The following is a 16,113-nucleotide window of genomic DNA, read 5'->3' as shown; positions in this document are numbered from 1 at the left end:
AATACCTGATCAATTAGAAATACCTGTGACCCAGTCCCAATACACCTGCTCAAATAAAATGGGGGGGGGTAGAAATCTGACAATGCTGTTGGTCTTAGTTGGTAAAACAGGTATGTGTTGAAATGTTCAGAAATAAAAATGTGTCCTTCTGTACTTTTGCCTCATTCATCTTTTGTCTGTAAGGCTGGAGTTTACAGTAAAAATAATAATTTACTCTCACAGTACATGAGTGTAAATTATTTGAGGGATTTATCTGACCTCAAGCAAGCCAAATTCCCAAAGCATTTAATGGTCATCCTTGTAAGTGTGGAAATATGTATTTCTTCAAAAAAGTTCTACTTGAAGATATTTTTGTGAATTTCTTTCTATGCTTATTTGTTGTTTTGCTATTAGGAAATCACCATCCACAGTATGTTAACACAGATTTTATAGAGAGTACGGGAAGTTGTTGCACTTTTGGCGTCTTGGAGAGAATGCCTGGGGGGTTCTGCATAGGTTGAAAAACAATACATGCATTCCTTTATATATTTTTTCTCTCTATTTACCTGACGAAATTCTAACATTGTGACACTTGGTGACACAATATGACCAAAGATATCCAATTTAAACTTCATAGTCGATTTTTAGCAATACAACACAGTTGCCCTTATGAAAATTGCCATGAACCCTAAATCTGAACACAAGTCAGTGCAAAAAATATGACTTGATTGATTGGAAGTGAACTGAACCAATCGTATAGTTAGTAACACTTTATTTCAAAAATAATAATACAGTACTTTTATCACTAGCTGCCTGTTAGTTACTGTACGCTTCCCAGTAAACCCTTTTGTGCTATGTAATAAATTAAATTGATAAATTAAGACAAATTAGATTGATATCATATGTATGATCAGCGATTGGCCTAGCATGTGCTATGTTTTAATATTTTAAGTTGTACTATGCTTTTTTCACTTCCAAGCTGGTGTACTTAATCTTCCATCCCTTGTTATTCCCAGAGACGTCCGACTTGAATGAGACGTGTACTTGGTAACTGCCTGTGTCTATCTTTCCAGGCGGAGATTCCCCACAGAACGGGCCATAGTCTTGTCCTTCAGTCGAGATCTTAGAAGAAAAATCGAGTTAGAAACTGCATGGCCATATATCTTTGAACTGGGACAGCAGACAAAGACAAGTTGGTTCTAGAGCATGACGAGGAATACATTGTGGATTCATCAACCCTCAAGTCCTTTGATTTATTACCTTTAAAGGATGGTCCAAAGGAAGTTGATTTTGCATGCACAGACTGACCTTCAAGGCATCATATGGACAGGGAACATCCGGGTGGCCCTCTATGTCAAATGGTTCCTGGAAGTCCAGGACCACTCTGAACCCCTCGGGTAGGAGGATGGTGTAGTTACAACTACTCATTCTCGGATATGGACTGGGGTAACCCGGGCTGGTCAGCTCTCCTGACCGATTCGTCAGCACTTGACCACTGCAAGGCACTGAAGAGACATAGCATTAGTTTGTCTATTTTCAAGATGTTTGTTTTCTGTAGTTCTTTAATTTGCAGCACTTATGACAATAAAGCCTAGTTAATAAAAAAAAGGGTAAGTCATTATAATTTATACTTGTCATAACAATTCTTTCTTTGGGATTGCCATACCTTTTTGGCAGGATAAACACCAATTCCCATGGAAGTACTACTGTAGTAAGTATGCAGATTTGTAACACAAATTGACATCTCAAGGAGACAGGGTGGCTGTAATTCATGTAATTAGGGATATTTGAAAACGGGGTTGTGTATTGTCGATTCATCTCCTGATATGTGGTGTCACTTTATCCTCTGGCTAAGAATAACAATTTGGCACGTCCACACCGGTAATTGTGATTAATTACCTAGCATTAGTATGCTATTAGCACTGCAAACAGGTATACTTTTTGACGCTTTTTCCAGGGAGCTTTTCCCTTAGGAATATATAGTAATTAACCTATCCTTGCACCAGCTGGCAGAGATCAACTGCTTTCTACAGCTCTGCGCTTCTTCACTCTGAAGTTACTCTGCTATGCAGTCATTCGATGCTGTGTGCAAAAACAAATGCAGAATGACTGTTCATCAGTCCTCGCACAATTTGTTGTTCTTTGAACATACTATCAGCATTTAGAAAATATTATTTTTGTTATGGAACCCCTTAGTGGAAGAAAAAAAAACATCCAGGCCTTTTTTTTGACAGACTGCGTAATTGGAACTGGCCAAAAAGAGCAAATGTCTCTGACTGAGTGACTGACTACTGATTGTTAAACAGCGTAGTGGTTAGAGAGACAGGCCAGGGACAGAGTATCAACATTGGGATCAACACTGGATGCAAGCTTCAGTAGCTACATATAGTAAGTCAAAAGTCAAACAGTTTATAGTGCGATGAAAGGACTGCAACTGACATGTCTAACATCATACATCGCTTGGACTCTTTGTCTTGAAACACGCTGCTCTCTAACCCAGGAAGAGCAGTTTAAAGTGAGGGCAATGAAACATATTTCTCTCTTCCAACTAATCCACTTGTTAGAACTTTGTGAAGAAATTAGTTAATTGAGGACAAACAAAATGTTTAGACAACAGGTGTTTATTACGTTTTTAGTAGCATGCATTTGTAGAAAATAATATTAAAAGGTCAGCTGAAAATAAAAAAATTCTTAGTAGATATTGATATGGCTAAAATATCCCAGGTGGTGAACCTACAGTATATGGGTATATCTTGTGGGATATTCATGATTAGCTTGTTTCTCTTTGGAGATATTCAAGGTGTTGATATTGTCCCATGTTACAATTGCCCTCACTCTCACATACTTTTTAAAGGCCAATTCTAGTGGAGAATGTCTTTGTATTATTAATTAATATAGAAATGTATCATGTTTTACTCCAGTCCAACCTAAGGGAAAGGCATACCATTTGTAAAATGCTTTAATCAAAAGTATAACAAAAACTAATGTAGGCCCTAGGCTTGCACACACTGCTTTCAGTATTTGACACAAATTAAATTATATGAATAGTACTCTCTCATAACATTTTTTAAAACACCATGAAATGTCAGTTTATTTTGAACTTATGTTTTCCTACTTTAAATCTCTTACCAGTGCAAGACCTTTTGTTGCCATGAAGCAGATACCCCAACTTGCAAGTGCAGTAATAGCCACCAATATAATTGTGGCAATAATGGTCACACACAGACTCCCCATCTATGGTGCTGAGGCATTCATTGATGTCTGTAAACAGGGAGACAGAAACTAGTTAATATAGCCTTCAGGAATAATGTTACAGTAATTGTTACAACGATGGGATTAATTAAGGATGTATTGGTGAGTTTATGGGTATAATGTATAATGTAAATGTATTATGTATTTTTCGAATAGGTTTATTAATTTACAGCATTATACCCTACAAGTGTAGTTATTCAGTCTCCTGTAATCATGATCCAGAGTTAGCCCATAATTTCTCATCTATATTTATTGGTGTGGAGGAAAACACACACCTTTTAAACAATTTCATGAAGAATTTAAACCCTTGAAATTCTCTGCTCTTATGGAGCTTATTCGTATTAGTAACCAGGTGTAGACAGAAGTAAGGATAACTGATTAGATTGGCCATATTTCAGACAAAGGAACAGATTGACTACAATTTATTCACAGAAATTAGCAAATCCCTAGCGTTCCCCGCCTAGTACTGTGAGACACTTGTATAATTATTGACAAGACAAAAGGCAGTACTCTACAGGTTGACAGAAAGTTGAGAGCTAGATTATTATTATTTTTTACAGTATGTTCTTTTAGCATTAGTAGATGGGCGCATACAGCCCTGTTTATTTAAGACAGATTATAATGAAAACAGCAAGAAACTGAATTCCTGAAAAGCCTGTCAGGAACTTTCTCCATGACGTTCCACCAAGAAAGAAATATGCCCTAATTTCCAGATATTTAACAAAATACATATAGCTGAGCTAGAAAGCTGAGAGCCTGACAAAAAAAAGACTAGTACCTTAAAAATGTGGTAGATGTGTCAATTGTCTAGGAAGCTACCCCAATAAGAAGTGCAAACAACATCTCTTTATTGCAGGAAGTTGAACAGATGTGATTAAACTAGGGCACTATTTTGTAATGATTTTCCTAAATCTGTGAATTGTTTACATGGTTACCTGGAAGTTTACTTAGGGAGAAAACCAGTATGGTAGCGAAAACAGAAGTTCTGCTTACAATGCTAATTCAACACTGTGCATGGCCATATCAACCCCTTTCAATCGTTTTACTTAGATATATTTTGTTCTGCTAAGTATGCTCAAGTCAAGATTTTTGGCTAACATGAGACTACAATGTGGCATTTTAGCATAACCCCTTGGCAAGCAAGCAAATCTTTGTGGGTTACATATTGCACTGTTTTATTGTTCTCCAACTCAGCATTCTAGCTACCTAGTGCATCTTCAATGAATGTTGAACCTTGAAAACACAATGCCATCTCTAAAGAGGAAAAATAAATAGTACAGTAAACCCTTCGTCATCTTTTTCAATTCATCAGAAACATTTGATGCAGTATAACAATAGCTAATTAACTAAAGTAAGGTTGCTGGGGTGTCCAATTAATTTGAGCTAGTTAGTGGTAGATTGACGTTAACATTATAATGAAGGCAACATAGTTGTCCACTTATTATTACCCTCTTTAGCAATGACAGCATAGTTTCCAAGCCCTAGAATAATTTAGTCCATGTTATTGTTACAACATGAAATCAAAATGGGTTTAATCAATTTATGCCTTTTTGCTCTGTTTTTGCCTCTGATCCACACAAAATAATCCATAATATCAAAGTGAAAAATAAAATCTGCAAATAGTTATAAACTAACCACAAAAACAGAGATGATTTCATAACTATTCACCCCCTTTGCTATGACACAGCTGAATGAGCTTTCGTGAAACTGTCTTTAGAAGTAATGTAATCTTTTGAATGGAGTGTGCAATTTAAGTGTTTCTAATGATTTCAAATATTCCATTGTCTGGGAGGTACCAATGTAGATTAGCACAATTCCTTACAGTAACTACACCATAAAGATGAGAGAACATTCAAAGCAAATCTGAAATAAGATTCTTCAAAAGCACCAGTGTAAGGTGTAGGATATAAGAACATTCCTAAGGCATTGAATATCCCCCGCAGCACAATAAGTGGAGAAAACATGGCACAACTATGAATCTGTTTAGAACAGGCCATATTTAAAAACTGAGTATCCAGGCTTGAAGGGCGCCAGTCAGGGAGGCCACCAGGAGGCCTATGGCTACTCAAAAGGAGTTAGTTGTCCATGGCTGAGCTAGGAGGCACTGTGCATGCTGCAACAATAACCTGTATGCTTTACTAAAGTGGCCTTTATAAGAGAAAAACACTCACATCAAAGGCATGTGGAAGACTGAGACCAAGTGGACAGAGATTCTATGGTCTGATGAGACCAAAATAGAGCTTTTTGGCCTGAAATTCCTACCCTGCATGCCACCCTACCATACAGACTGGATTTATGATGTGCTTGTGACGTTGTTGTCTTTAGCTCAGTCAATGGGGCCACTGGCCTTTTGTTTGGTTAACAGGTTTCATGGGAAACTAGTGAATCCCACTGAAACCATGGTCTCTTGCTAGGATGTTGGTGGTGCCATACACCTTCCACTTCTTAATGATCATGTTGACTGTGCTACAGGGGATATTTAAAGCCTGTGAAATATTTGTATATCCATTCACTGATCTGTGTCTTTCCACAACTTTGCCCCTTACTCATTTTGAAGGCTCCTTGGTGCTCTATCAGCACCAAAATCATGTGAATCATCAGCATCCTGAAATCATGTGAATCACTACAATCTAACACAGGTTGTCTAGTTAACTTGGTCTGAGATTGATTAGACCTAAGCTAATTCAGGATTGCTATTACAAGGGGCTTGGAAACGTATACAATTATGAAGGTTTTGAATTTTTGATACATCTTTTAATTTCACCACAACAACAAAGTAACCACCTTACAGTTGTGGAATATGGTGTGTAAATCCATTTGACCTTCTTTAAAATTTAAATACATGATTCAACAAAAGGTGCTTAGGCTCCTATACAGGTATATAGATTACTGTATATTTAAATAACTGGCCTGAATAGACAAACTACCTTCAAACATATTTATGACATTAGCTGAGAATAAACATTTGTTTCTTCTGTATGAATAGGTCCTGCCTGCCAGCTAATAATACCTGCTTTGCAAAAGAGACCATGGTTTCAATGCGCTTCACTACATTCTACTTTACCTTCTGAAGCATAAAATGCTTGAAAGCCTGTGAAACGTCCCTCATTGGAGTAGTCACTTCTAAAGACTACCGACATGATGTTCCCAGCTGACAGGATAACTGTGTTCTTAGGGGTATCCTCATGGTCTTTCTCCCATTCACCACAAAAGCGCAATGCCTCATTTGCCTCTGTAAACACCTAGTTAAACAAGAACACAAAGATTTATAACAACTTAACGAGTGGAAGGCCTTCAGGATGATTCTCAGGATGCCGGTTGGTGAATGGAGAAATGGGGGAGAAGCACATTGTAATGGCTGGAACTTTATTAATAAAACAGCAGCAAACACAAGCAAAGAAAAAGTGTCTATGAACATAATTTATTGTAGATACATTATAATTTAATAATGTTTCAAATTGATGTGTTAAATTCAATTAATTTCATTGTAGCCATTGAGAATGCTCAAAAGAGGACAATGCTTACCTCAACATAATCATATTTGCATTGGTGAGAGGATTCCAGACTGAAGTGGGTGAAGTAAAGTTTAACTCTGTGGTGTTCTGGGACAGAGATGTTCCACACTGAGTGGTGGTTGTTCGGGTATGGGTGAGGAAATTTGGGAGATGTGAAGCTGCCAAACAACCCTGTCATTTCCATGCTCAGTGATACAGGAAGCAGGATGATGAGGAAAGATACCCAACACACACTGTGTACCATGGTGAAATGAAAACATTGAAGGCACACCATGTAAGATTTACATCAACGTCAGATTATGACATGCAACTAAAGTTTTTAAGATAACTTTAGAACAACCAAAATTACACACTTTGTAGTGGTGGCTGGGAAGGTTGGAATACTCTTGTTTTGCCAAACACTTTGTAAACGGCCCGTCCAACAAAAAGGAGTATGTTGTAAAGAATGTGATGGGAAACATTCCCTCAGAATGATCTAAAACCAGAAATCTCCTATTGGCCTTTCCAGCAGGCCAACTTAAGTACTACTGGTGCCACTGGATGCCACTGTTGGAATAAAATTTGTAGCTACAGTTTTTACATTGCTTAAACGTAGCCACGCCATAATCTAAATATAAGTATTAATTAACATGGGCTATCAACGAGCGGTTCCTGAAAATAATTATCCATTGTGTTGAGCCACACAGTAGATACAGTGCATTTCAGAAAGTATTCAGACCCCCTCACATTTTGTTGTTACAGCCTTATTGTAATAGATTAAACACAAAATTCCTTGTCAATCTGTGCAGAATTCCCCATGATGACAAAGTGAAAACACGTTTTTAGAGATAAAAAACGAAAATGCTTTATGTTTTAATGAAATTAAGCTCATGTGCATCCTGTTACTACTGATCATCCTTGAGAAGTTTCCACATTTTGACTGAAGACCACCTATGGAAAATTCAGATGTTTGGACTTGATTTACATAGACAGGCACACACCTGTCTATATAAGGTCCCACAGTTGACAGGGCATGTCAGTGCAAAAACCAAGCCATGCGGCTGAAGAAATAGTCCGTAGAGCTCCTAGACAGGATTGTGTTGAAGCCCAGATCTGGGGGAAGGGTACAGTACCAAAGGGTTTCTGCAGCATTGAAAGTCTGCAGCACTATGCAGTATTTGGCATATAGATTGATGAGTAAAAATACAAATGTAATAAATTATAGAATAAGACCTTAATGTAAAAAATTTGGAAAAGTGAGGGGGTCTGAATATTTTCCAAAAGCACTGTTTATTACTTTGAAATGTAGACGTATTTTTGGTCAAAGTTGCAAAACAATTTCTTTGTCCTTGTAGTTATCGGTTATAAATACTTTAACTTCTTTACTTAGAATATTGTGTTTAACCATCAGTTTTGTTTCAAATTGCATCAAAATGTACACTAACGATGAGCCTTTGCATTACTGATGCGACAGATAGTCTCTTTTTTTTTGCATGTGAGAGTACCAACAATATTAGTGTATGTTAACAGATAGTATACATTGTTTCAGTTTAGGGTTAGGAGAAAAACAAAAAAAAGCCTCTCCATGGATTCAAACTTGCAACCATTGGAATGAGGGTTAAAGGTGTTTCTGTCCATCCTCCATCTTCCACCACAACACCCTAACAAACAGACACTTTATTTAACTCTAACTGTGCTCACCCCTGCCCCTGGCTGCCGGGCCGGACCCTAACGTGAAATATCTTAGGAATATTGTTGTCACAGATTTTCATATACTGTCTGACATACTGTATTCCCCTTAGACCAGCCTACCGCTACAAAGTTGATACACATCATTGGGGATTAGTGAATGTACAGAATGCCCACTCAAAAAAGGTGTACCTGCAAATGCTGTATCCTCTACACTACTAATACTGCAAATAAATTATGTAAAACATGTCCTTTCCTAAAAAAATTGGTTGGTGTTAAAACTTAAATCCACATTCTTAAGATTTCTTCATTTGATTTCTAATAAGAAATATGCAATGATAATTACCTTTTCATTTTGGCTGCAGATAATTCCAGAAGAGCAGTATCATGTTTGGTTTGGACTTTCATAGCGTTTGTCTGACTACCTTTGAACTCTAAAGGTTAATGAACCAGCATCCCCACTAGCCAGCTTTGAGCAAACAAAGCATGATGGACTGACACATAACGATCAATTTCTTGTTATCAGTATTTTTTTGTAGCTCGGGTTTGGAACACCCTAGTGATTTTAGTGTCAGTGTGGTAAGGACCACTGTTTAAGTAGATTTCTTACTTTTTTATAGCATTTTTATTAACATTGAGCATACCAAACCTTGACTGTACCTCTCGCTGGCACGTGACCAGGAAACCTCATAGATAATGCCAATTGGCCAGCATTGTTAAAAACAGCCCAAGGGGCTGAGAGACATCGTCAACCGAGGTTTCCTGTTCTAATTCCATTCCTGCATATGTAAAAGCAATATCTGCAAATGAGGAAGGCTTGCCACAGTCTTCAACATGTGTTGAGAGTTGTTGCAAGGAAACAGGGCTGTAAATACAATCTGAGAAAATGAAATTGAAGAAAGGTGGCAAAAGGGGGTAAATAAACATTGACAATGACGAAGCAACTTCTTCATACAACAGTGTGAATTAGCAATATTAATATATATTATTAACAATATTAATATATCACACTGCATGTAACCAAAACAAAGCATTACCTGCAATACACATCAAACTCCTGGGACATTATCTATAATCAGACACTGACGGTGATCAAACTGGACTTTTGTGGCTAATTATTTTTGCCCCTGCTATTATAATTGCATAGCAGTGTGACGTTTTGAATGTGAAAATCACAAACACACTGTCCCATAGCATTCATCACCTATGCATGTTTGTTTACACCTTGTTAGCATTGGGGAGAGCAATCAGAGTGGATTAAAAAAATAAAAGCAGGAGGTTTGTTTCAAATTAACTTGACCTGATCAGAGGGAGAAAAAAAGGTTTAAAAGCCTGGCACCTGTACTGTGGCAATTACCTCAAGAGCAGAATGTTTTCTAAAGGCTGTTGTGGAGAGCTATTCTACATTGTGGCATAATCAAATAACAACATTTTTCAGTTTTAAAAAATGAGAAGGGCCTTTTAACAGGCAGCAAATGTATGATAAGTAAGCTTATAATAAGGCCCCCATTTACAATGTACTACACCACTAATAGCTGATGTTCGTACTGAATTATAATAATTATCCACATAAACGTCAATGGTAATTTTTCTTCGCTAATGCCTGATTGCGCTCTTCACATATGCTGCTGTAACCTCTTCCTCTGTGTTTGATTGAGAGTTGGTTCAGAGGTTGTTGAGTCACAGTTTAGGTGATCTAGAATTGCTACTTAAACATTGGTGTTGATGTACTAAAATGTACCCTTTCCCTCATGTGGATCAGTTTTGGGAGAGTGATTTGTAATATGAGTTGCAAATGACACTGCCCCGGGCAAACTTCATTAGCTATAGACCTTCAGTGTCTGCAGAGAAAAGGAACAAGGAATTAATCAGCTGGATATGACATTCATTTATGCTGACATTTTGTCAATATTGCAGAAATTTAACATACCTTTTACATTCTTAAAACAAAAGGTTCCTTCCATCAAACATGTTACGTAACCATGACCAAACTTGATGTGATGGATTGGTAATTATTGAAAATGTTGTGGTAATTTGACCTATAATTTTGTGATGGGGATCCTTCATGAAGAATAAACCTTAAGCTTCCTGTATGATCCTTTAGGATAACATAAGGTTAAAAACATAAGGTTTGGAATCTTAGGGGCATGGGAGATGTCTTGATAGGGGGTGCTGATTATGCCCGAGCGTGGAACGGTATACACACAGGCTGAATCTCAAATCACATACTTGCATACTATATAGTATGCCAGATTAATATGTGAAAAGATTTGTTTGTTCCAAACCATAGTACGTTGAAAATAGAATGCCAAATGTTTCCGGATGGTCTACTATTTCTGGCGGATTTTGGAAGTATGCATCCATACATTCTTTTTGGGGTAATATAGGCCACAACCCCTTGAGCGGTTAGAGAGGGGTGTTTTCCACGATTCTCTTGACGAAAAAGTCAGTTATCATAACCTATACTGATAGTTAAGGTTACAGTGAAATGGTTAAGGGAATTTCTGAATATTGTCCCACTGGAGGCTGTGACTGGGGGGCTGCAGCAACCCTACTTCCTGTGGCTATGCTTTGTGGCTGTTTCCCGTCCAGTGATTAAACTTGCAGCACTTAAAATAAATTCTTATTGAGATTTTCCATTGATCTTGATTAGGTTTAATCTGTGACTGGGAAACAATGGGTAACTTTTCAAATTAACAAAAAGGTTCATGGAGGGTTTGATAAATGACATGTGAGGTTGCGATTCAGACAGCAAAATACACGATTGTTGACTTTCTGTTTTCTAAATTACATAATTTCAGTATTTCACCATATGAGTGATCAATGTATAGTCTGGACATTTAAATTGCTTTATAGGAAAAAGCCTTTGTCTTGTCAATGATCAGCGCAAAACACCTGCATAAGCTGTCTGTATGTGTGTCAAACTCTCATTTGAGTGGCTTTCTGCTGACGTGCTGTAGAGACCTGACAGTCTTGACAGTCTCTGACAGTGAAGCGCTGTCATTGGAGGCTGAGTCACTGTACAGTGTATTCAGAAAGTATTACCACATTTTGTTATGTTACAGCCTTATTTTAAAATGGCTTCAATATATTTTTTTCTCATCAGTCTACACACAATACCCTATAATGACAAAGAAAAAACTGTGGTAAACATGCCCCTGTCCCAACTATTTTTGAAACATGTTGCTGGTATCAAATTCAAAATGTGCCTGTTTTTCCGAATTTTTTGTATCAGTTTTAACATTTGATATTTTGTCTTTGTAGTATTTTCAATTAAGTAGTAATTTTTCAGAAAAGGCCGTGCCTATTTCAGCCAGACAATGCCAAACCACATTCTACACGTATTACAACAGCATGGCTCCGTAGTAAAAGAGTCCGGGGGCTAAACTGGCCTGCCTGAGGTCCAGACCTGTCACCCATTGAAAACAGTTGGTGCATTATGAAACGAAAAATACAACAAAAGAGACCCCCGACTGTTGAGCAGCTGCAATCCTATATCAAGCAAGAATGGGAAAACACTTTCAAAACTACAGCAATTGGTCTCCTCAGCTCCCGAATGCTTAGAGAGTATTGTTAAAAAAAGTGGTGATGTAACACAGTGGTAAATATGCCCTTGTCCCAACTTTTTTGAAACATGTTGCTGGCATCAAATTCAAAATGGGCATGTATTTTTCCAAAAACAATAACATTTCTCAGTTTTAACATTTGATAGGTTGTCTTTGTAATTTTTTTTCATCAAATATAGGGATAAAAGATTTGCACATTATTGCATTCTGTTTTTATAAGCATTTTATTAGCATTCTATGCAACATTTTTGGAAATGGGGTTGTAGAATTAATCTACTGTGTACCACAATACATAAACCACTGACATTATTTGGTGTGTACTGTAGTGTAATGGTTTATGGTGAAAGCAAAGGATACTCAAATATTATTTGAGGTAACAGTGTTTTCCCACCTTTAGAGCTGGCAGCTGAGATAAGGCATTTTTATTTTACATAGACCTTACAGTGGGTGTTGGGTAATTATTTTTATCTACAAACGTTTCTCTTTTCATCGTTAGTCCTTAGTCTTTTTCTGATCTGGCCACAATGATTTTTTCCCAGACATTTGCAGGCTCTTTAAGGTACCTTGTAGCTTACTAATCTGGACCCTCCTGTTTTTAGCTAGTGATTTGCACCTTGGACTTTAACGTCTATAGCTCTTCTTTTTGAGGACTCCACTCAACAGTGCATTTATTATTTGTTTTTGTTCTATGTTCCAGTTGTTTTGGAAAGCCTACTGTATCGTTTTAGCTGTGTTTTTGATTGGTCAACCTTTTTACTTGTTTCCTGACTTTCTAGACATCTGTTTGCTCGTCATCTTGACAGATACCAAAAGCAGACTCCAAAGACAAACTCTAAGCCGTGAATCAAGGCTAGATATTTACAGCTCTCATAAATTTCATGGAACACACATGACTTACCAGAAACATCTTTCAATGCAATTTTTCCAATACTTCTGTGCACTGAAATAGTATGAAAAGTTTTATCATTGAAATAAAAAAGTTAAGAAATAATCTTTCATAAAAGCTATGATTGCATAATTCATCCAAATCCAAAGTTTTAGTGTATAGAGCCTAAATAATTATTTCAATAATTACAGCGTCACAATTCCTGTCAGGTTAGGTATGCTAGTTTCTGATAGCAGAGATTTCCTTTCAAATAACATGCAAGAAATGTCTGCAAAAATTAAATGTTATGAGGCTGTAGATTGGGAGTGTAATATAAGGCGTAACCCACGCCTTTTCCAGGCCAGTGCTTCAAGATAATTAGGTGACATAAATTGACATAGCTGGAAAGTGACATGGCTCTGAGCTAATGGTGACTAAACCTGCTCTCACTTCGATCTCAGGTGGAATGACAAAATCTCAGCAGACTGATTAACGAGGAATATCTAGTTTTGGAAGTAAAAAATCTCTGCTACCCAACTATCCTGGCAAGAGGATAGCGTAGTTCAGACTCACATAAGCACATATCAATGAATGTGGTTTCCCCATCCTTTTAACCCCATTGGAGACCTTACGATGTGTGTCCTACTGCTTCCTTCAGAATTAAAATTATTTAGTCAATAAATAATAATAATCAAATAATTATTTGTTTTTACACATGAGCAATTTAAAAGGTGTTTACTGTAAACTTATTTTGGTTATGAGAGAGAAGATTGGGGAATATATCCCCACCTGGATTTGTTATCCAAAAATTACCCTTTATAGGACTTGTTTTCCTGTGTGGACTAGACGTGTCATTTGTTGCAAATCATCAGCACTGTCAGCATACATACTATGCTGGAATTTAGTATCTAAATAACCCCCACCATCATAAGTATGTTTTCACCCCTATAACAGTGAAACCATTTGACACAAAATACCTCAACTATTTCCCTGCTTTAATCGTGTGAGGAAGAAGCACTGTGATAGCATAGATTCTTGCACACTTCATAGATCACATCACTATGCTTAAACTAGATGGTTGATATCATTTCATTTTCTATAATGACACAGTGGAAAAAAGCAAAGTTGGGACACAAAAGAGTTCAGTATAGCTAATGAACAGGTTGCTTATTGTAGGCTCATTCTTGTTGATTTAACAAGTTAAAGATGATGTTTTAATTAACTTGCCTATCCAGTGTTTAAATCACAGCCAGGCTTTGGTCTCTTGCACAAAATGTAGAGAAATATTTTCACAGCAATAACTTGGAGTAAACATCTACTCTAGCCAATAATCATTCTCTTTTGAGGAATTTTGGAACAATCCTACTTACAGAACTCGGTCAGTTCAATGACGTTTAAGGGCATGTCTGGCATGTATTGGCCGAGTCAGGTCCTACCACAGCATCTCGATAAGATTAAGTTCAGGATTTTGACTTGGCCAATCCAGAACACAAATCTTCTTACTCCTGAGCCATTCTTCAGTAGAATTTCTTGAATGCTTTGGTTGGTTGTTTTGTTGGAAGACGTTCTATTCAAGAATCTCCTGGTATACCTCAGAATTCATGGTTCCCTTGATGATGTGCAGCCAAAAACAGGTCTAGAGGTGGAAAAGCAGCCTCAGGTTTTGACATTCGCACCACCAAGTTATTTTTGGTGGTCGGCAGTATTGGGTTTTGATTGTGACCAGAACTCTTCTGTCCAGAGAATGGACTTCCAGAAACCTTCAGGTTAGTCCACGTGGTGTCTGGCAAAGTTAAGACTGGTTATTAACCCTTTACTAAGCATGCATAGTAAACTGTAAACTAAGACGCAGCAAGGGCGGTCTGCAAATCTCCATATGTTATGTTAGGGTTAGCATTTCCCTGTTTTATTATTTTTATTTTGGCTCTTGGGGATATTTCTATTTTTATTTCCGAGTTACTGTCATGTTAAATGCTCTCCATTTGAAAATGAATTGCCCCAAAGTAGACAGATGGAGCTCAAATATCTTTTTAAGAAAGTTACAGGGCCTTCCCTAAACTGTCGTTCTTTTACTACCCTCTTCCTGATATCCTCTGATATCTGCTTCGTCTCAGTATGGTCTTTTTTGCATTCACCTGTATGGGTAACACCAAACTGACCTTCTGATCTTTATATATCAGTCTTGCCCAAACCCTTTCATACAGATCCCTCCCTTTGATTGGTTCATTTGGTCCCCAATTATTTACTCTGATTCTACTTCTGCATGTGGACTGCCAATCAGGTTCTAAGATTATTTATATAAGCTTGACACATGCAGCATATATATTATGTTGAAAGACTTTACCAGAAGGATAGAGGGTTTTCTGGAGAGGGTCAAAGATGATGACTCTGCCGATGTTTCTATCCTAGCCACAAAAACCAACTGTGCTGGTGAATTTGTAAAAAACAAACAAAACAAAAAAAAATCTAAAGTCCAGTGGAATTTCTCTCTGATTCGTGAGTGTTTTAGACCAACATTAGTCTTAGTCCTAGTGTCTATGAGCCGGTTGAGTTTCCTCACTTGCTTTATTCTATGCATCATCTTGAAGTAGGGCCATCTGTAATGACTGGGGTCACTATGGTGACCAGCGCCCTGTATCCCTTCTGTATGACAGTGTCTCCTTATTTTCTCCACCATTGCATTAGAATTGAGAGTGCAGATGTGTATAATGATACGCTTTTAGCCAGCACCGGGAAGCCAAATAATCACAACACAAACAATCCGGCATCATTAGTGCATGCTGTGGAAAATAGTCTCACTTCTTTCACTGGTACTCAATTACACACAACTCTGGGAGATATACAACAGAGAAATGCAACATACCCTATACATTTAATACCTTTACAGTACTTACCAATTAAGGTCAATTCCCAAATATAAATTCCTGCATAATGATACAGCAAGCCTGAAAATTGACACAAATATTACACAGTCAGAAATCAAAGAAGTCAAAATAGACTAAACACTTCTGAAAATCCTAGGTTGCTGAGTTTATTAAATAGGATGAGATGATTGAACAAGTCAACATTTTAATGGGGGGGGGGGAGATATTGGTGCTGCTGAAGTGCTCTCCTGGGTAGCTGTGAAGCCTGACATCACCACAGAGAGAACACTATGGGATTCAAAATTGCAAGTCAACTCTATGTTGACCAGACATTCAAAAATGTGACTGCCAGGGCAAGATTGAGGGCCTTTAAAAATTAGTTACACTGAGTTACTTAAACCTGC

General features: G+C 37.4%; 1 protein-coding gene across 1 annotated transcript; it reads right to left on the bottom strand.

The window, feature by feature from the left end:
* Window positions 1-446: 446 nt before the first annotated feature.
* Window positions 447-8,841, bottom strand: masp2 (mannan-binding lectin serine peptidase 2). The gene is made up of 6 exons (XM_010891788.3): window positions 8,761-8,841; window positions 6,757-6,979; window positions 6,296-6,473; window positions 3,109-3,240; window positions 1,288-1,484; window positions 447-1,101 (listed from the first exon to the last, which is right to left on the bottom strand). Exons 1-6 carry the CDS (start codon window positions 8,820-8,822, stop codon window positions 937-939), a joined length of 957 nt encoding a protein of 318 aa, XP_010890090.2. The 5' UTR covers window positions 8,823-8,841; the 3' UTR covers window positions 447-936.
* Window positions 8,842-16,113: the final 7,272 nt, after the last annotated feature.

Source organism: Esox lucius, chromosome 12 (assembly GCF_011004845.1).
Source record: "Esox lucius isolate fEsoLuc1 chromosome 12, fEsoLuc1.pri, whole genome shotgun sequence".
Classification (NCBI taxonomy): Eukaryota; Metazoa; Chordata; class Actinopteri; order Esociformes; family Esocidae; genus Esox; species Esox lucius.
Note: the sequence above shows the minus strand (reverse complement) of the source record. Positions and strands in the feature narration are given on the sequence as shown.

What these genes read in the sequence shown, in the direction of transcription:
- masp2 (XM_010891788.3), bottom strand. Translation starts at nt 8,822, where the DNA reads ATGAAAGTCCAAACCAAACATGATACTGCTCTTCTGGAATTATCTGCA. An exon ending in GCAAATATGATTATGTTGAG is followed by an intron (nt 6,474 to 6,756) that starts GTAAGCATTGTC and finishes TTGTTTAACTAG; the next exon opens with GTGTTTACAGAGGCAAATGA. An exon ending in AGCATTTTATGCTTCAGAAG is followed by an intron (nt 3,241 to 6,295) that starts GTAAAGTAGAAT and finishes CCCTGTTTACAG; the next exon opens with ACATCAATGAATGCCTCAGC.